The sequence below is a fragment of the Salvelinus sp. IW2-2015 genome, linkage group LG14 (assembly GCF_002910315.2).
Source record: "Salvelinus sp. IW2-2015 linkage group LG14, ASM291031v2, whole genome shotgun sequence".
In the NCBI taxonomy this organism is placed as follows: domain Eukaryota; kingdom Metazoa; phylum Chordata; class Actinopteri; order Salmoniformes; family Salmonidae; genus Salvelinus; species Salvelinus sp. IW2-2015.
In genome coordinates this window covers 12,944,126-12,966,239 of record NC_036854.1, presented here as the reverse complement: position 1 = coordinate 12,966,239, position 22,114 = coordinate 12,944,126, and the positions used below count along the sequence as shown (strand labels likewise).

The window sequence follows — 22,114 nt, the reverse complement described above, 5'->3', positions numbered from 1 at the left end:
AATTAATGACTTGAATCTTTTGGATAAAAAATGCATCAATAAGTGGATACAATTGGCAGTTAATGAAGGAATTTTTGGTGATTATAATTCAATATATTGCTATGGAAGTGACCAACCCATGCTATGGTCAAAAGCGASTACCTTTTACTTTACTTGTCCAGTTATCCCAAAAGTTAAAGAAACRTATTTTAAAATATTTTCTTACATCTACCATGTTAATGATTTAGTGTTCTATTCTTTCGCTTAGTGTTCTATTATTTCATTCATTCATTCATTTTTTTTAACCATTATATTCACAATAATGTAACTGTATTGATGTGTAATATTGTTATTATTGTTCCAATAAACATTTTTTAAATCTAGGTTGCGATAGAAAGTACAACCCTAGATCTCGCGTGATTRCATGTTTGCTGAATCGTCCAATCACTGAGCTCGACTGAGCTACGTGTATCTCCGGGTTCAGAGGGTAATGGTTGGATGAAGATGGCAGCCGGCAAACGGAGGTGTTGGGAGTAAGCGAAATGGCTCACAGAACTAGACTAGTGTATAGCCATCATTACTAGACTTGAAATGCAGAGCTATATGAATTTCTGATAATTATTCTATTTTGACATTTTGTCGAGGAGGGCTGCATAATGGTTCTCGTGTACGAGTTCGTGTGGCGGGTTCTGCATGTCCTTCTCCACATTCATAGAACGCTTATCACTTTGTTCCGAATCCGCCTTCGCAATTGGAATGGGCAGCTATGGTCACGAGCCTTAGCAGCGCTTCTTGTGCCGATAGCTCTCTCGTTTCCCAAACAGAAAAAGCTCGTTCCTGCACCCGGTAAACGCGTTGGTCGTCGGTATCGCTGGGGGGCGGATGGGAAATCTCTGGAGAAGCTGCCTGACCATATAGGCTTGTTGATAGCGGAAGAGGAGCCGAGATACACAGACATTGCCAACCTTGTCGTGTGGTGCATGGCAGTCGGCATATCTTATATCAGTGTGTACGATAATCACGGTAAGATATCATTTGATTATAAAATGTGTTCATTATTTTTATTCACACCAGAAAGTGCTAAATACAACACCAGCAGACAGTCATGTGAATTTTTCTATTTTGGTGCTTAGTAATCTTTGATAACTTATCTAAAAAAGAATCTGATAGTAAATGGCTTTATCTGGCCTTCTTCCCTTTCAGAAGTCTACAACAACCCACTTTTGCCATATATGCTTAGTAATTAATGTATCATTACATAGATGATTTCAGACAGAGAAGCCTCAATAGGCTTTCAAGGTTTGCCCAATGGCTTTTTCACCTAATTCGTTATTTGAGCCTACAGGGAATTGTCTTAACTGAAAGGTTACACACACACACACTGTATTGCTATTCCTGTTTCACCACAGCCACTCCTACTGGGTCATTGGCTAGTTGTTGGAAAATATTGTTGAATCCTTCTTGATGGCCGTCTAAGTGTTTGGTGGTGTGGCGCTGTTCCTCAATGTCTGCTGACTTATGTCATCAGTCTCTCACAGCCAAATCTGTCATATGACACKTTATTTGCCTCTAATGACTAGCCTTACTTGCTATATCATGATGTTAATTTCAGATCTCAGCTCTAAAAGACAGCAAATGATTTCTCTCTAATTTTTCTTGTCTCAAAGTTGTTGAGATTGGGTGTACCCCCCCCCCCCCCSTATGATATAGGCTATTGGATTGCTCAGATATCCCTTTTTGGTTCCCAGGTGTGTTCAGGAGGAACAACTCCAGGCTGATGGAGGAGATCCTGAAGCAGCAGCAGGAGCTCCTGGGTCTGGAAGGCTCCAAGCAGCACTCTGTAGAGTTCCTCAACAATGGCACTGACAAACAGGACAATCAAGGTGAGACAAGCTTGTGTCAAGCTTCCCAGATTAGGAGTGCTGGTCTAAAGAGCTGAGCCCTATACTACGTATTTTGTTTAAGGAGTTAGTGAGGTAACTTTGAACTCAGGACAACCGGTACCACGAAAGTAGTTCACATTTTAGCCAGGTACATTTTTAAGGCAACAAATCCTTAAGAACTAACCTGCTCCCGGGCAGGCTAAGGGTTTTTTCTCATTAATGAAAGTTGTAGAGGCAGCATTAAAGTACACTTTTCAATTCACATTAGCAACGGAACATCATGTGCCACAAGATGGTTCGGCTCTTGGCAACGGGCATTTGCCGTAAATATCCCAATGAAATATCCCAGTATAGCCACTAGCCAGCGTGCTTCGACTATGCAAGCGTCTTTTCATCTTTAACCATATTACACGTTTGAAAAATGGATACAAACCCCATTACACTCTTGAATAATGCAAAGATTCACAAACGTGCAGACCATAAAGGTTACATTTCTTCATCTGTAGGCTACACTAATTATATTTTAGTCTCAAGACAAAGCACAGAGTTGCTAACAGCGTGTCTTCATCAAGCAACATCAAAAATGAACAATTAAGCCTACAACCCCTCTCATATGAGTTTAAAAGTACTGTAGGCCTACCATAGAACAAGTCAGGCATCATTTTTTAAAAATCAATATGGAAATCATTTAGCCTACATGTGGTAAAAGAAAATTGCGACTGAAAACGTGGGTATAATATACAGTACCAGTCAAAAGTTTGGACACGCCTACTCATTCCAGGGTTTTTCTTTATTTTTACTATTTTCTATATTGTAGAATAATAGTGAATAGATCAAAACTTTGAAATAACACACATGGAATCATGTAGTAACCAAAAAAGTGTTAAACAAATTCTTCAAAGTAGCCTTTGAAGCCTTTGCCTTGATGACAGCTTTGCACACACTTTGCATTCTCTCAGCCAACTTCGAGATAGTCACCTGGAATGCATTTCAAGTAACAGGTGTGCCTTGTTAATTTGTTGAATTTCTTTCCTTCTTAATGCGTTTGAGCCAATCAGTTGTGCTGTGACAAGGCAGGGTGGTATACATTACATTTACATTTTAGTCATTTAGCAGACGCTCTTATCCAGAGCGACTTACAGTAGAGTGCATACATTTTATTACATTTTTTACATACTGAGACAAGGATATCCCTACCAGCCAAGAGCAGACGCTCTTATCCAGAGCGACTTACAGTGGAGTGCATACATTTTATAACATTATTATTTTTATTTATTTTTTATTTTTTAACATACTGAGYCAAGGATATCCCTACCGGCCAAACCCTCCCTACCGGCCAAACCCTCCCTAACCCGGACGACGCTATGCCAATTGTGCGTCGCCCCACGGATCTCCCGGTTGCGGCCGGCTGCGACAGAGCCTGGGCGCGAACCCAGCCCAGCCTGGGCGCGAACCCAGAGACTCTGGTGGCGCAGCTAGCACTGCGATGCAGTGCCCTAGACCACTGCGCCACCCGGCAGTGCGCCACCCGGGAGTATACAAAAAATAGCCCTATTTGGTAAAATACCAAATCCATATTATGGCAAGAACAGCTCAAATAAGCAAAGAGAAATGGCAGTCCTTTACTTTAAGACATTGTCGTACCGTTGTATTGATTAGCCAGCCGCGACTGGGAGACCCATGGGGCTGCGCACAGTTGGCCCTGCGTCGTCCGGGATAGGGGAGGGTTTGGCCGGCAGGGATGTCCTTGTCCCATCGCTCACTAGCGATTCCTGTGGCGGGCCGGGCACAGTGCACGCTGACACGGTCGCCAGATGCACGGTGTTTCCTCCGACACATTGGTGCGGCTGTCTTCCGGATTAAGTGGGCATTGTGTCAAGAAGCAGTGCGGTTGGGTTGTGTTTCGGAGGACGCACGGCTCTCGACCTTTGCCTCTCCTGAGTCCGTACGGGATTTACAGCGATGAGACAAGACTGTAACTACCAATTGGATACCACGAAATTGGGGAGAAAACGGGGTACATTTTTTTGTAAATAAATATCTAAATTAAAATTATTCAAATTTTAAAAGTAAAAATTCAACCAGAGAGTTCCCTTAGATCATGAGAAAAGGCTGCACTTGACTGTTGCACTTGAATCATTCCCATGGTGAAGGGCTAAGCCCGCTACGCTATGGAACCACACACTATTGCAGAAACTTTGATATTACCGGCCGCAATTGATATGGTGAAAACAATGTGTTGGGAGGCAGAGGCACAGAAACTCACATCAATACCTTTGTCAGATAGCACTGTGAAACTTAAGAATTGATGCTATAGCTAGTATTATCAAGAGGAAACTGACTGAACGACTCAAACTCCCCATCTTATGCTCTCCAAATGGCCGAGATGCCCATGCATTGACTTTTATTTGCTGCTTCCTCGAATGGCGGGCTTTTGCACAGATGAGGCGACATCTGTCACAGGACGCCGGGCAGGCCTTTGCAATGTAGTTATGAATGTGTCTCCCTCTGCCATATGAACGCATTGTATGATACACCCACTGAACTATAATGGATACACCGAGAGCAATTGGCGGCAAAAGAGCTGAGCGCAGAACTCTGAGATATGTAGCAGGTAACTTTGATTCTAAACTACATCACGCACGCCTGTTTGCAAAACTGTGGAGATAAGGGCTGACCCCATTTAGTCGATTGTTTTGTCAATAGGCTGTTGGTCGACTGAGATTTCTTTAGTCGAGCAGCAGCAAAAAATATTTAATAATCGTGTACAAGACAACTATCTGATTCACGCCTGTTTGAGTGGACTGATCCATTGTGGAGGCAGTGGGGATGGCACAGCCAATCACTAAGACCTGCTGCTGAAATTGTATATGGTTATATTACGTAGGAACAATGGTGCAACACTAATAAAAATATTATTTTATAACAGATGCGCCATCTGCCGCATTGGATAGCGGTCGCTGTCTGCGGTTCTGAAACACATCAGTTCACTGTTGAATTGGTGCCTTTTCCTAGACCATATTGCTATGGGCATAATAGCAAAGTTAAGCAGCATATTGCTGCTGAGAACAATGCTGTGGAGGTAGCAGCAGAGTTAGGAGACGAGAAAACAGCCTTTGCCTTATTGTCTAAGAAAAGTGAGGAGAGAGGAAACCCCAACTTAATTAGGTCTATAATCAACAGCCTAACTGTTAATCATCCATATAAACAAAYCAAAAAAAGAAATGTCCCTTTTTCAGGACCTTGTCTTTCAAAGATAATTCATAAAAATCCAAATAACTTCACAGATCTTCATTGTAAAGGGCTTAAACACTCTTTCCCATGCTTGTTCAATGAACCATAAACAATTAAATGAACATGCACCTGTGGAACAGTTGTTAAGACACTAACAGCCTCCAGACGGTAGGCAATTAAGGTCACAGTTATGAAAACTTAGGACACTAAAGAGGCCTTTCTACGGACTCTGAAAAACACCAAAAGAAAGATGCCCAGGGTCCCTGGGCATGTGAACGTGCCTTAGGCATGCTGCAAGGAGGCATGGGGACTGCAGATGTGGCCAGGGCAATAAATTGCAATGTCTGTACTGTGAGATGCCTAAGACGGCGCCACAGGGAGACAGGACTGACAGCTGATCGTCCTCGCAGTGTCAGACCACGTGTAACAACACCTGCACAGGATCGGTACATCCGAACATCACACCTGCGGAACAGGTACAGGATGGCAACAACTGCCCGAGTTACATCAGGAACGCACAATCCCCGCATCAGTGCTCAGACTGTCCGCAATAGGTTGAGAGAGGCTGGACTGAGGGCTTGTAGCCTGTTGTAAGGCAGGTCCTCACCAGACATCACCGGCAACTACTTCGCCCATGGGCACAAACCCACCGTCGCTGGACCAGACAGGACTGGCAAAAAGAGGCTCTTCACTGACGAGTCGCGGTTTTGTCTCACCATGGGTGAAGTTCGGATTCGCATTTATCGTCAAAGGAATGAGCGTTACCCCGAGGCCTGTACTSTAGAGCGGGATTGATTTGGAGGTGGAGGGTCCGTCATGGTCTGGGGTGGTGTGTCACAACATCATCGGACTGCGCTTGTTGTCATTGCAGGCAATCTCAATGCTGTGCGTTACAGGGAAGACATCCTCATGTGGTACCCATCCTGCAGGCTCATCCTGATATGACCCTCCAGCATGACAATGCCACCAGCCATTCTGCTCGTTCTGTGTGTGATTTCCTGCTAGACAGGAATGTCAGTGTTCTGCCATGGTCAGCGAAGAGCCCGGATCTCAATCCCATTGAGCATGTCTCGGACCTGTTGGATCGGAGGGTGAGGGCTAGGGAAATTCCCCCCAGAAATGTCCGGGAACTTGCAGGTGCCTGGTGTAAGAGTGGGGTAACATCTCACAGCAAGAACTGACAAATCTGGTGCAGTCCATGAGGAGATGCACTGCAGTACTTAGTGCAGCTGGTGGCCACACCAGATACTGACTTACTTTTGATTTCGAACCCCCCTTTTTTCAGGAACACATTATTCCATGTCTGTTTGTCACATGTCTGTGGATCTTGCTCAGTTTGTCTCAGTTGTTGAATCTTCTGTTCATACAAATACTTACACATGTTAAGTTTGCTGAAAATAAAGTAGGTGACACTGGGTGTAGAAGGTGTAGGTGACAGTGAGTATGGACACGCACCTGATTACGCATATAGAAGTAGGACTAGTCTACCTGGTTTTCCCATTCTGTGATATGATACTATATCTGATATGTCTTAACTCACCATCCCTGTGGAGCTTAGCAAAGTATAGTTTCCTTTGCCTCAAACAGCAGGTAAACGTAGTCTGTTTTTACATCCATTGAGAATTAAAATAGAGAATTAAATGTTGCCTATTTGAAGCTCTTTCCCTTCCGATTACCACTGAGGTCCCAGATGTGCTCAATGGGATTGAGATCCGGGCTCTGCAGTCCTCATGCCTCCTTGCTGCATGCCTAAGGCACGTTCACGCAGCAGGGACCCTGGGCATCTTTCTTTTGGTGTTTTTGAGTCAGTAGAAAGGCCTCTKGTGTCCTAAGTTTTCCTAACTGTGACCTTAATTGCCTAACGTCTGGAAGCTGTTAGTGTCTTAAGACCGTTCATTTAATTATTTATGGTTCATTGAACAAGCATGGAAAACAGTGTTTAAACCCTTTACAATGAAGAGCTGTGAAGTTATTCGTATTTTTACAAATTATTTTTGAAAGACAGGGTCCTGAAAAAGGGACGCTTCTTTTTTTTGCTGAGTTTATATAGCTAGGTGTCATCTATATCAAAATAACCCTAATTCATAATACAGTTCTTATTTGATAAATGGTGGTCGGACCCATCTATGTGAAGCTAGCCACAATACGGATTAGGCACAATAGTGGAATTTAGTGGAACATGCTAATCGAGGTTGGAATCGAGGTTGGAATGTTCTATAAAATCAACAAAATACAGTAATTTGTTAATTTGAGAAAAATCWGAAATTTTACTTTAGAATTGCATTGGGGGCATACTTATTTCACTGCACATCCTTACCTATGGATTGTGGATCAATGACATGGGGTATCAGTCTACRCAGTGACACCCGCAGAACATTATCATCGTWGCTCTTATTGCGGGACTCTGAAACAACTGTGAATTGAGCCACATTTATTGTCAACCTATATGTATTGAACACTATACCTGAGGAAAAACAATACTGTGTGGATGTTTGAGTCTGATAATGCTGAGGAGGACGTTGGGAAAAAATATCTTGGGTATTGAGTAGACTGTTACCCCATTTCATTGATACCAATCATTAGGTAAAGCTGTACAGTGCAATATGAATGTCAATACACACAWTAGGCTGACTGGGGAGGTGATTTCACACAGTCACAGTCCCGCGATAAGAGCTATAATGCTAATATTTGCGTAAACACTTCACAGTTGTGTTCTGTGGGTGTCACCGAGTAGACTGYTACCCCATTTCATTGCTTCACATTCCAACCTTGTTTGACAGTATCTGGTCTAAATATGGCATTATTCCACCAATTGTAACCTTCTGCATCACTTTCAAAGAGGTACTTTTATTTTGAAGGCAATCCGCAAATTCCACTATTGTGCCTAGCTTCACAACACAACTCGGTCAGGTCGAGCCTCACTAGCCAGATGAAGCTAGCTGGCTGCTTATAATGTTAGCTTTGGGCAACAGGGTTAAGTAGCTGGCTAGCTATTTATTTTTATGAYCTGAATTTCAATAGTTGAACAACAAGTGGCTACCTAGCTAATACTTACAAGGATTCCTAAATCATTGCTAAGAATAGTGAAAATGACTGCAGTTTCTACTGGTCATTTGTTTTCAGGCTGGTTGTATTGGTGCTAGCTAGCTACCAAGCTAAAGCTAAAATAATTATTTATTATTGTAAGCACATCGTTCGTGGCTGGTGTTTGCTTGTTTGCAGTCTTTTTTGTACAGCTTTGACAGTGCTGATAGTAGTGGTGGCGCTTGGCTTGCACGTGCAAATTCAGAACCCACAACATTCTATAATTAAAACTGTGTTATATGACGTGTCAAGTTAAAGCTTATTTAACGCGTCAAATAGTATTATTGTCAAATAGTGTTATTTGACATATCTTTTTTTGACACGCAAAAACCCAAACGGCGTTCCATAGTATGTATGTCGTGACGCTAATAGCAGTGACGCTACTACTGTGTAACTCCGGTAGGGCAACATCTGAACAATAGCGCACTTCGTAACGTTAGTGTGTACTGGTGCTCGACCAGTCGCGAAAGCCAACATCACCCATGACAGAGAACGGTTGATTGTCAAGGGACATTAGTTCCATTATCTTGGCTTTAATGGATTTCTCCTTTGAGTTGTCTTGCTGAAATGTTCTTACTCTTTCAAATGACTGCTCGACTTGTGGACTGTTCGATCCACACAGTAGACATTGTGGGCTAGGTTAGGAATGCTGAGTTGCAGGTGTAGCGCAACGTTTTACGTGGCGTCATTACGTCATGTACCTATGTTATATAGGTATGCACGTCAACTTTGACATCAGTTTTTCACATCGCCGTTAAACTAGACATCGGGTTGATACCGATGTTGGTATTTTTAGCTAATGTCGTCCGATTCCGATATGTTCACCGATTTTTTTTATTTTTATCGTGCATCCCTAGTTTAAATAGTCATTTTAAAATGCCTATCACATTACACATTTAGTAATGACAAAATGCATTTGAAACGTCACGCACACCAAAACTTGTGTATGACTTTATTTTGGATAAAGTTATTTTATCGACAGGAGTGGTGAAGAAAAGGCTCTTGTGCATTGATAAGCACARAAAGACTGCATTAATGATGAGTAATAAATGAAGGACATCACTTCATCAAGCCTATTTAACACCATAGCCTGGAAAAACTGGAAGGGCTACAACAGAGAAGCATTCAGAACTCTGCCATGTGTAGGCTATTTGGTTGTAAATAACCATTATGAATAAATAAACAATTCAATTATATTGGATACAACACTTTGGGTCGAGTTTAGATTGCAAGGCATCATTGGGAGTGCAATTTTCACAATTCATCACTTATTGAATGAAGTTTGAAACTGATTATAAATATTATAGTTTATAATTTTATTTAGATGGATTCCAGTTCCACCAGGCCTTTGTTTATATTTTCTGTGGCGTTTGTTTATTAAAGTGCATGTGGACTGCAGCCAGCCTGTATGGGCTAATTTAAGATGCATTGTGCGGTTTTACTCTCCATCTGCTTTTGGCACAACACCTTTATCCCCTGAGCAAGTCAATCTGTTATGGCATACAGTCAGAATTAGACCATATGGAGTTGTGCAGGAACTCTCTTCACCAAAGGAAATGGGGCGGCAGGTAGCCTAGCAAACCGAAAGGTTCTCAGCCAACTAGCTGAAAAATCTGTCGATGTGCCCTTGAGCAAGACACTTAACCCTATGGATAAGAGTGTATGCTAAAATGTAAAAAAAAAATCTTGTTCAAATACCCTATAATTCACTTAAATAACTTATGAATTATATGATCCTGTTCTTAATTGTGATTCCTGTTCTTCATTGTTTTGTAATCCAACAATCACCTGTTTATGAATGCAATATTCAAGCGTAACAGCAGGATTGTGAAGCAGGATTTCCGAGTTACCACCCACTGACCTTTAGTCAGATACGTTTACCATTGATTGGTATTATTACTGTGTGTGGGTGTGTTTGTGCCTGAGTACCGGTATTTGTGTTTTGTGGGGCTTATTATGACCGTATTCCTGTCTGTGTCCACAGTGCTGTCGTGTCAGGCAGTGGTGAAGGTGCTGTCTCCAGACGATGGGAAGCTGAGGATCGTCCAGGCAGCACAGCAGCTGTGTAGCGCTGTGGAACAGATGGAGAAGACATCCAAAGACATCAACGTGACTGTGCTTGACTCTCTACTCAGAGGTGAGGAGGTCCCTCCCCCATGACCAGGAGGAGGACAGGACATTGGTTCTCACTATTGTCCTTAGTGCTGTTATTTATGGGCAGTGGACAATACCTTTTATTTCATTGTTTTATCTTATCAGGTTAAACCCCACAGACATTCTATTGATCATAGACTGTAAATCTGATAGTAAATCTGTGCCATACTATTACAAGCTGGAGTGAAGCTTAGCTCACCAGCTCTCCTTTGGCATGATGTTGAGAGTAGCAATTTCACTCTATTTGAAGCTCAGCAAGGATGGTGTAAAGGGAATGAGTAAAGGTCAAGGAGCCCCCTGTTAGACGAGCCTTCCACAGTGTTTGATCAAAAGATGAAGGAAACATGAAGCACTGGGAGTCTGTGCCAGAGAGAGCTCTTCTCTCAGTGGGTTATTTTCCCTGAGCCCTCTGCCCACCCCAGCTCTGCCCGTCGTTAGTCCCTGGCTAAGACTGATCACCCTCACCCGCTGTAAATCACGTCACGAGTACTTCAGTGGAACACATCCGTGTGTACTCGCTCAGTAGAAGGTGATGGATGAGACCCAAGGCAGGAATATGAACAAACTGATGAGAAAGATGGTCTCCAGACAGAATATAAACTACAGAGGATAGCAGAGTTCACTTCAGTCCAGCGTAGTGTACCGTAAAGTTATGGTGTGTTTACCTCAGGCCCAGTAAGTGCAGCTGCTCGTCAGTACAATCAGAAGTCAGAGACCCGCTCGCTGTCAGGATCCAGGGGGGCACAGCGAAAGGGACTCTCTAATCATCTCACTATCTAAGGGGCTTGGCAAGCTGCTGCTGCTGTTCTCTAAGGCTGTGTTTACACAGGCAGCCCAGTTCTGATTATTTTGCCAAACTATTGGCAGAAGATCTGATTGATCAAAATACCAATTAGTAGCAAAAAGATCAGAATTGTGATGCCTGTGTACATGCAGCCTAACATTCAAGAAGAAATTGAACTGTCATTTCAGATCTCTAGGTTCTCTCAATCTTTTCAACAGTCCTTATGCTTTAGCAACCTCCTAAATATGTCAAAAAATAATAATTTCCTGATATTTTTCTTATATCTCTCAGATAAAGGACAAACACTTCAAAACAAAATATGTTTTTCCATGRATGAATCTGTTTTTCAATGCATTACTATGGACTAATATCAGTAAGGCCCAATTCATGGTTTGATCTAATGTTTTCTATATTTTTAAAGGTGTCTATCATACTTTTTTTTTTACCCATCTACACACATTACCCCATAATGGCAAAGTGAAAACACGTTTGCAAATGTATGTTTATTTTTTTATACAGAAATATGGTCTCATTTATATAGGTATTCACACCCCTGAGTCAATACTTTGTAGAAGTATCTTTGGCAGCAATTACAGCTGTGAGTCTTTCTGGGTATGTGCTCAAGAACTTTCCACACCTGGATTGTATAATATTTGCCCATTTTATTGTTTTCTAAATTCTTCAAGCTCTGTCAAATTGGTCGTTGATCATTGCTAGACAACCATTTCCAAGTCAAAACTGTAAGTCGGCCATTTTTGTTATGCTGAAAGGCGAATTCATTTCCCAGTGTCTGGTGGAAATTGTTTTACTCCTGAACTTTTTAAGGCTTGACATAAAGGGGTTGAATACTTATTGACTCAAGACATTTCAGCTTTTCATATTTAATTCGTTTGTACAAATTCTGAAAACATAATTCCACTATGATATTATGTGTTTAGGCCAGTGACCAAAAAATCTCTATGATTTTTTTATTTTTTATTCAGGCTGTAACACAACAAAATGTGGAAAAAGTCAAGTGGTGTGAATACTTTCTGAAGGCACTATACTTCCATTCATCAAGTCTTGTGAGGCTTGGGGGCGTCCTAGAGCAAAAGAATCGACATGCTCTTGAGAGGCCAAACCGTTAGGACGCTTCAGACAGAAGTTGGCAGATCGGTGGTACCGACTTCAGATGAGTCCCGTGCGGCTTGTGGGGGTCTTGGAGCAAAACAACTGACATGTTCGTGAGTCATCTTTCCATAGAGTGGTCATATTAGCTTGTAGGCCAAACCGCTCGGACGGTACAGACGTTTTCGGGAGAAGACAAACACCGCTGTAGCTCGGCCACCTTCCACCGCAGATGCGGAYGTCCGCCATGTAGAGAAATCGTATGTCTAGCTTCAACAGGCAGATTTTGATGGATTTTGTTTATTATGCTCATTTGATTTCCGTGGGACCACAAAAAATGACTCGAGGGTTAAATGCTCCGCAGAGGACACTTTTATGAGATTTCCATTGATTGTGTTTTTCATTGACCTCTGTCCATGCTATCTCGGTTTGTGCAGAGTCGAAGACTACACCAGATCCTGACCTGGTTCTGAAGTTCGGCCCAATAGAAAGCACCCTGGGGTTCCTGCCCTGGCACATCAGACTGACAGAGTTCATGTGAGTATTGCGTGTGTGTGTGTGTTAAATGAGGCTGCCTTACTCATGTGCAGAAGACATTCTGGGATAGCCGCTGCTCTGTAGAGCTGGACAGGAATGACAGAGGTTCATCTTCTTCCTGTCCCATTATAACCACTCGCTGTGTGTGTGGGAGACAGAGGAAGTGTGTGCTTATGCTTTACATCCTGAGTAGAATGGATATGGGCCTGTTGTGTTCATCTGTGCAGAATAACTGGTAAACCGGTCTCTGCTGCCTCACTTACCTCCCGGCTTGAACGATTGGCAAGACTTTTTAAAAATGCCTCTGCAACTTTGTATAAGTAGTAGGGCTATTTTAAGGATCATGGAAATACTGAGAGTTAATGTTGCAGTTCAGCCTACATAAGATGTGTAATTAGACTTTACCAGATGATGATGCATCACTAACAATGCTATTTTTCAGACGTGTCATTGTTTGGGAGTCATGAAGTTGTCAGAATGGCCCACATCATTGAACGTTATCAGTGTTTACAAAGCAACATTTTATTTGACAGATACTGTATTTGTAAGGACTTTTACCTTCACTAAACACTAGATGGCGGTATAGTACTGTAACTGCTTTGACGGTAGCTCAAGCAGCAGCTTTTGCTAATCACAGATTTTTTTTTATGACTGCCGTCGTAAAGTACATAATTGTATTTACTGTGAGCCTTTGCTAATGTAACATGACATTTCTGTTGATCCCTTATTGCTTGGTATCTATTTTAACAACATTATTTAGCATTATTTTTTGTTAAAATGGCGCCGGAAGAATTGGCAGCAGTTTTACTGGTGCCTTGTGCTTCACCTAACACATTTTTTGCACTATTGGTTAGAGCCTGTAAGTAAGCATTTCACTGTAAGGTGTGATGTATTCGGCGCACATGACAAATAAACTTTGATTTGATTTGAGATAAACTGCTGCCATCTGAAGTAGGCTAGAGGTGTCTCTCTAGTATATATCTCTGACATCCTCCCTCTCTCCTGCAGCTCCTTACCCTCCCATGTGGATGTCTCCTATGAGGACTTATTCAGTGCCCTTCAGCACTATGCCTCCTGTGAGCAGCGGCTGGGGAAGTGAGGGATTGGCCAGGCCCCCTTCAGAGGAAGGGGAACGACATGGGTGGGGTAGGAGCTGCCCTAGCCCCTCCTCCTCCCGGGTCTCTGTTTACAGTGCAGGCGCTAGAGAACAAGCAGACAGCGTACCGCCACATCAAATCGCATCTCCACCACCACTCACTCACTGTTTTTCTGCTCATCTGGAACGCGCAAGGCTCGCCAGGCCACCTCTGTGAGGCATGCTGGGTAGTACGGGCCCTGCCAAGGTAGCGTCACGCACTGAACATCTACCCCCGCATCAGTCGGATTAACGAGGAACCAACATCACCTGAAGGACATGGTTAGCAGTATGGTATAAATCCAGTTTAGCTTCGCTTCGCTCTTCTCTCTCTCTCTCTCTCTCTGTTCGTTCTAGATCTTGCACCTGCTGTGCCCCTGAGGTATGCCCTCCTTGGGGGTTTGAATGGAAATGAACTTTATGTAAGTGCTTCAAGTGTAGCGCTTGATCAATGTGGTACGAGAGGTTTTGGAACGAGAGCTCTGTAATCCGTGACTATACTCTGCACATGGTGTGAAGGATGACTGACTACATGGTTGTACTTTTAAGTCTTTATTCCAAGTTACTATTGGTGGACTGTGTCTGCTTGTGTACGTGTGTGAAGCTCAGCCAGCAAGTCACACTTAACCTACACTAAGTCCAATCTTTGCAATCCAGTGGGAAGAAAGAGAAAGCAGTTGTCTGTATACAATGTCCCCCATGACCATCACTACTCTTTCTATTGCTCCGTCCATAACGTGAAGATGATTGCATATTGAACGGCCCCGTAAGAATCCTCAGTGCTGCCTTCGGTTGTTCATCCAACTATTGTATTAAAGTGTTGTTCTGTTATTTCCTTATCTCATTAACTCTTTTAAAACCCAGATTCAGTATTTTCTTTCTCTTTGGTTAGATGGCATACAGTAGTATTTTCACCATCATGCTAACTTTTAATACCAATGGGACTAAAACTCCCAATCCTTCACTAGCTAATGTGCCAGTGGTTGGGTTGTCATTGGAAGGTGTGGTGGGTTGCTCCACATGGAACTTGTCGGTTTAAATGATCAATAAATGTTACTGAAAACCCCATATATACAGTACCTGCTTTGTTTGGATTGGATTTGTTTAAAGACAGACTGACAATGTCTTGTGAATAATCTTCCTTTGAGATAAATGGAACGGATGTAAATGGTTGATTTTATAGTTGTGTTGTATGACCTAATTTTCTACATGTACTGTGTGGTGAACAAGTGTTGTATCCCTAGTACTGTATGCACCAAGAGGTGTCAAGCGCCTGGTGGCTTTTAAACCTCAAATGATCAACTATTGAACAATTGAGAGTCAAYCTATAGTCACCTTGGATTTGTTAGCTGAAAGCTGTGTGACTTGGGAGGGACTCCGATGCAGGTTTATAGTCCTTCTCAATTGATATGRAGCAATCATCCAAATGCATGAAAGACTACACCATCATTCAAAGGGAAAGCAACTTGAAACGCTTCATAACTGTCTGAGGTGTGCAGGAGAGCTGCATCTCCCTGGATGCTGTGTTTTTAGATCAAACACACTGGCCTACGCAGCTGAGAGCAGCTCCAACCACTACTCCACTCCCTTTCAGATGCAGCACTACACATCTAAACATCCCCTTCGAATTGAAGATGGTTTTGTTTTAGAGGGTTTGCGATGTCAGCTGTTTCGACATMATATTTTCTATGCATTGCAAAATGTATTCAACCGTACTGCAAAAGGACAAGGGAAGGTCCCTGTTACCTACTGTCATCTGCATAGCTGTACTCTGTCACATACTTGCAGGTGCAGCAAAATTCTTGTATTTTTTGCTACAGCAGTGCATTAATAATACCTAGTAATACAAACAATGTACACAATTCAAAATGTTATTAAATATCAGAATGAGCAATGTCAGAGTCCAGAATACATATATACTGAGTGTACAAGACATTGTGAATACCTTCCTAATATTGAGTTGCACCCACTTTTTCCCCTCAGAACAGCCTCAAGTTGTTGGGGCATGGAGTGTTCCACAGGGATGCTGGCCCATGTTGACTCCAATTCTTTCCAGAGTGTCAAGTTGGTTGGTTGTCCTTTGGATGGTGGACCATTCTTGATACACATGGGAAAATGTGACAAACCCAGCAGCATTGCAGTTCTTGACACACTCAAACCAGTGCGCCTGGCATACCTCATTCAAAGGCACTAAAATATTTTGTCTTGCACATTCACCCTCTGAATGGCACACATACACAATCCATGTCTCAATTGTCTCGAGGCTTAAAATCCTTATTTAGCCTGTCTCCTCCCCTTCATCTACACTGATTAAAGTGGATTTAACTGGTGACATCAGTAAGGGATCATGGCTTTCACCTGGTCAGTCTGTCATGGAAAGAGCAGGTTTCCTAATGTTTTGTACCGCTTCTGAAACTTGCTTTCAATGAGTGACAGATCTATAACTCACATTTCTATGTACATTTTGTTGGTCGCCCAAAAAGGTTGCATATTGCAGCTTTAAGAACACTTGTTATTGCCATGACATCTTGTCAAAGCTATGATTCCTTATTGATGCCCCTTGTTAAATCCACTTCAATCGGTGTAGATGTATGGGAGGAGACTGTTTTTAAAGAAGGATTTTTAAGCCTTGAGACAATTGAGGCATGGATTGTGTATGTGTGCCATTCAGATGTTGAATGGTCAAGATGGAAATTGCAAGTGCCTTTGAACGGGGTACGGTAGTAGGTGCCAGGCGCACCGGTTTGTGTCGAGCTGCAACACTGCTGGGGTTTTTATGCTTAAAAGGTTTTCCATGTGTATGAATGGTCCACCACCCAAAGGACATCCAGACAACTTCAAACAACTYTGGGAAGCATTGGTGTCAACATGGGCCAGCATCCCTGTGGAATGTTTTCTAAGGTGCAAGGTAGAGTACCGGGTGGTAGCTGGCTAGTAAACAATAATTAAAGTTCAGGGTACTGGTTGGAGGCTGGCTAGTGGTGACTGTTTAACAGTCTGATGGCCTGGAGATAGAAGCTGTTTCTCAGWCTCTTGGTCACTGCTTTGATGCACCTGTACTGTCTCCAAGTTGGTAGCGGGGTGAACAGGCCGTGGCTTGGGTGGCTGAGGTTTTTGATGATCTTCTTGGCCTTCCTGTGCCACCGATGATGCCTTGGGCTGACCACACCACCCTCTGGAGAGCCCTGCAGTTGCTGACGGTGCATTTGCCGTACCAGGCGGTGATACAGCCGGACAGGATGCTCTCCATTGTGCATCTGTAGAAGTTTGTGATTTCTTCAGCCTTCTGAGGTTGTGTCCTCGGCGAACTTGATGATTGAGTTGGAGACATGCGTGGCCACGCAGTTATGGGTGAACAGGGAGTACACAAGGGTGCTGAGCACACACCCCTGTGGTGCCCCCATGTTGAGGATCAGCATGGCGGAGATGTTGCCTACCTTCACCGCTTGGGATCAGCCCGTCAGGAAGTCCAGGACACAGGTGCACAGGGAGGGGTTCAGACCCAGGGCACTGAGCTTAGAGGGCACAATGGTGTTAAAGGCTGAGCTGTAGTTTATTAACCGCATTCTTACATAGGTATTTCTCAGTCCAGGTGGGATTGTACATTGTAATGACGATTGCGTCGTCCATGGATCTGTTGGTGCGTTATGCGAATTGTAGCCGGTCTAGGTTGTTGCGTAAGGTGGCGGTGCAGCCTGGTCTCATAGACTAGACATAACATAGTAAATGTAAATCCGGGACGCTCAGATTTTACTGAACAAAAATATAAACGCCACATGTAAAATGTTGGTCCCATTTTTCATGAGCTGAAATAAAAGATCACAAAATTGTCCATATGCACAAAAGCTTATTTCTCTCAAATATTGTGCAGACATTTGTTTACATCCCTGTTAGTGAGTATTTTCTCCTTTGCCAAGATAATCCATCCACCTGACAGGTGTGGCATATCAGGAAGTTGATTAAACAGCATGATCATTACACAGGTGCTGGGGACCATTAAATTAAAGGACACTCTAAAATGTGCAGTTTTGTCACACAACACAATGCCACAGATGTCTCAAGTGTTGAGGGAGCGTGCAATTGGCTTGCTGACTGCAGGAATGTCCACCAGAGCTGTTGCCAGCAAATTGAACGTTAATTTCTCTACCATAAGCCCATCTGTGTGCTCGACGTCCTCACCAGGGTCTTGACCTGACTGCAGTTCAACGTCGTAACCGGCTTCAGACATTTGTGAGAATACCAATTTTCGAGATGACTCATGGTCTGACAAATACCGCTCTAGCTCTGCCACCTTTCACCGCAGATGCGGAAAAAAACATATCTCTAGCTTAAATTGACGGATTTTGATGGACTTTTTTGTTGTAACTTACATTGACGCAGCCGGTGCCCTTAGGGGGTTTTAACTATCCTCCCAAAGCACTTCGGGATGACAGAAGTGAGTGCTACGGTGAGATAGTCATTTAGTTCAGTTACCTTCGCTTTCTTGGGTACATGAACAATGGTGGACATCTTGAAGCAAGTGGGGACAACAGACTGGGATATGGAGAGATTGAATTTGTCTTTAAACACTCCAGTCTGCTGGTCTGCACAAGCTCTGATGACGCAGCTTGGGAAGCAAAGCTGACTATATTCTCCTACCCATTCTAGAACCAACTTTCTGGAATATCAATGACTGCAGTAGTCGTGAGTGCTAGATTCACATTTGTTTGATTTTGTTACGCAATACCATTGTGGGGCCACTGAACAGAAAGAGTCTTATATGAGATGTTAACATAGTTTGTACAGTTATGATGTATAGGCAGAACGACAAAAGCATATTTTCATTACTCTTTCCTTCCCAATAACTTATTTCTGGTTCTCCCTGCTGATTGATCAACAAGGGGATGGCAGAAAGTATTGGTGGTTCCCCGTATTCTGGCCTAGCAGCTAACTGTAAATAGAGCCGTGAAATGAAAACACTAATGAAGATGTGACCTTGTAGGAGGCTTGTACTTCATTTGTGAATGTTTACTTTCATTTTAAGTCTGGTGCAGGGGGAAATAACACACACAGACAGACAGACAGACACTTTCTATTTGTAAACAGTGCCAAAGCCACTATGAGCTGGGGTAAGGGCTGGTAGGGGTTTTCACATTTTTTTATAATGTCTCCTGTGTAGTGCTGAAATAACCATGGCAACCACATTGTTAATCTGTGTATGATTGTAAATAATATGTAAAACAGTTTTTATTGATCCATAAAAATGATCTTGAAACAAATTACCTGTGTACCTATTTTAAATGAAGATGGAACATTAAAAGGAAAACTGATTATAAACTGAACTGCTGTTCTTATATGTTCACTTCTATAGTTTCATCCTCATAAGATCAATGGCAACAACATAGAGCGGTGGGCCAGTAACCAAAAGGTTGCTGGATCGAATCCCCGAGCTGACAAGGTAATAATCTGTCATTCTGCCAGTTAACCCACTGTTCCTAGGCCGTCATTGTAAATTAGAATTTGTTCTTTAAAAAAATATATATATTTCACCTTTATTTAACCAGGTAGGCAAGTTGAGAACACGTTCTCATTTACAATTGCGACCTGGCCAAGATAAAGAAAAGCAGTTCGACACATACAACAACACAGAGTTACACATGGAGTAAAACAAACATACAGTCAATAATACAGTAGAATAATACATCTATATACAATGTGAGCAAGTGAGGTGAGATAAGGGAGGTGAAGGCAAAAATAAAGGCCATGGTGGCGAAGTAAATACAATATAGCAAGTAAAACACTGGAATGGTAGATTTGCAGTGGAAGGATGTGCAAAGTAGAGATAGAAATAATGGGGTGCAAAGGAGCAAAATAAATAAATACAGTAGGGAAAGAGGGAGTTGTTTGGGCTAAATTATAGATGGGCTATGTACAGGTGCAGTAATKTATGAGCTGCTCTGACAGCTGGTGCTTAAAGCTAGTGGGGGAGATAAGTGTTTCCAGTTTCAGAGATTTTTGTAGTTCGTTCCAGTCATTGGCAGCAGAGAACTGGAAGGAGAGGCGGCCAAAGGAAGAGTTGGTTTTGGGGGTGACCAGAGAGATATACCTGCTGGAGCGCGTGCTACAGGTGGGTGCTGCTATGGTGACGAGCGAGCTGAGATAAGGGGGGACTTTACCTAGCAGGGTCTTGTAGATGACCTGGAGCCAGTGGGTTTGGCGACGAGTATGAAGCGTTCTGTTCTTCACTGACGTGCCTTGTTAAATAAAAAATGAACATACCTTGGTCTACTACAGTACACAGTATTCCTTTTTTAGGACCTGTGGCAGTCCCCCAATGTGACTTGATTCAGTATTGACAGTAAACTGCAGTAAATACCCATTGGGGTTAATTTGACATATCACAGGATGTTGGCATTATGAATAGTAACAGATCAATCGATTTAATAGAGCAAAGCCCAACCTCGGTGTCAGTAAATCTACATGAATTAGTCCCAGCACATTGATTCAGAATAAGATCCTAAAGCCCAAGGCTAAATCATCATTTCGGATCCCTTTATGAGCACACGAGCCTAGTCAGGACACGTTAGGGAAGACATATATACATCCACAGACTTTGTTTTCTTAAGACCCGCTAGTTGCCTCTTTTATTGACCCGCTAGTTGCCTCTTTTATTGATTTGAGTGCTGTAGCCTGCTATATTTAGTGCAGACACTTGAGTTGCTATTTCTTTCCTTTTTTTAACTTTTTTTTWACTTACTTACTTACTTTATTGTCCCCGTGGGGAAATTTTGTTGCAGTGTCATGTACACATTTAAAGTGTTCCTTTAAATGTGTACATTCCTTTCAGGGTGTTTGTCTGTAGCTGGGGAAGCCATGCTACACTAACACACTCCAGCTAAGATGAATGTCCCCCTGATGGATCATTACACCACACCGGGTTTGAAATTGGAAATAGGGTTTGGCTACTGATACCCTTTCAGACAGAGCCACAATTATCTGACAGTGACTGATACATGTGCGTGCTTATTCCTCTAATAACGACATCTCTCTCTCTCTCTGTCCCAAAGGTTAGGATACATCTCAGCTTACAAAATCAACGACAACAAAACAGATCATGCTAGCTGGCTGATTTGTCCTTGGCAGATTTGTTTTATTAATGCCTAGTTATCATGATTAATCTATGAGTACCTCGAGGGATGCTAAAGACAGGTGCTCAAAAGGTTTTAGGCTACTTAATATGAACAGACAGCAGCATAGTACTACAACAACATGTTGAAAGCAATGATCAGTCCTTGAACATGGACAAGGCTGCATGTGTGTAGAGTACATGCCACAAGAGAACCAAGAGTGTGGGCAGGTACCAGCCATCTCTGAGGATTCCCTCCTGAATTGAAAGTGATCCTTGAGTAGAGCAGCCACACAGAGACCAGAGAGAGAGAGAGAGGTTGCCTGTGCATCTGGCTGTGTTGTGTGTGTGTGGCAGAAGTACTACAGCTCCCCCTGATCATCAAATGTTTCCATGACAACTCCGAAAGGTGAGAGCCTGAATGTTGGGTGCATGAAAATGTTTCCCAGCACCTTTTCAACTTCCAGCCGATGGATGATTAGAGCAGTGTCTGGAAACATGTAATTGTAACCCTAATTATTATCTATCACCTCCGAAGGACCCGTGGGTTTGATGATAACGAGTCGGGTTACAATCAAGTTCTTTTCTACAGTTTAATCCTTTCAAGTAGCAGCAGCACGAACTTTAYCGGCACAAAAGGTTACATCTCCATCATTTCACTTCTCTGTCACACATCTCTCCTGTGATTCCTCCTTACACGCAGGTGAGTCTGGGAAGGATATTTTCCGAATAATAGTCCCAACATAAAATCGCAAGGACAATGCCATATAAAAGTCACATACACATGACATATTTCTGATGATAAAATATATTACATTCCAAAACCATGGCTGCATAATTGTAGGAAGCAGCCGTTCCCAACATGTACCAACAAATGTACATAAACCACATCTGAATGACTAGATAATAATGTAATATGTAGCCTAATTAAAGTGTGTATTATCAGATAATAGTTGGAGTATTGTAACTGGCCTCGGTCCAAACAGTTTGATGGATTCATTAGATCCACAGGTATATTGTTGGGAGCAACACGGGGCAATACATTGACAAGGTACATCCTTGACTGCATCTTTCTCTTGTTGTAATAACAATCTGCTAACGGGTGTTCGGGT

General features: G+C 42.6%; 1 protein-coding gene across 1 annotated transcript; it reads left to right on the top strand.

The window, feature by feature from the left end:
- The first annotated feature begins 459 nt into the window (after positions 1-459).
- Positions 460-19,155, top strand: nus1 (NUS1 dehydrodolichyl diphosphate synthase subunit). The gene is made up of 5 exons (XM_024000651.2): positions 460-1,002; positions 1,728-1,862; positions 10,165-10,317; positions 12,663-12,762; positions 13,771-19,155. The coding sequence occupies exons 1-5, from the start codon at positions 636-638 to the stop codon at positions 13,859-13,861; spliced, it is 846 nt and encodes a 281-aa protein (XP_023856419.1). The 5' UTR covers positions 460-635; the 3' UTR covers positions 13,862-19,155.
- The last annotated feature ends 2,959 nt before the right edge of the window (positions 19,156-22,114 follow it).

Bases quoted from the DNA above. Each gene is read 5' to 3' on its own strand.
- nus1 (XM_024000651.2), top strand. From the start codon at position 636: ATGGTTCTCGTGTACGAGTTCGTGTGGCGGGTTCTGCATGTCCTTCTC. The intron at 1,003-1,727 runs GTAAGATATCAT...TTTGGTTCCCAG, and splicing joins CAGTGTGTACGATAATCACG to GTGTGTTCAGGAGGAACAAC. The intron at 12,763-13,770 runs GTGAGTATTGCG...TCTCTCCTGCAG, and splicing joins ATCAGACTGACAGAGTTCAT to CTCCTTACCCTCCCATGTGG.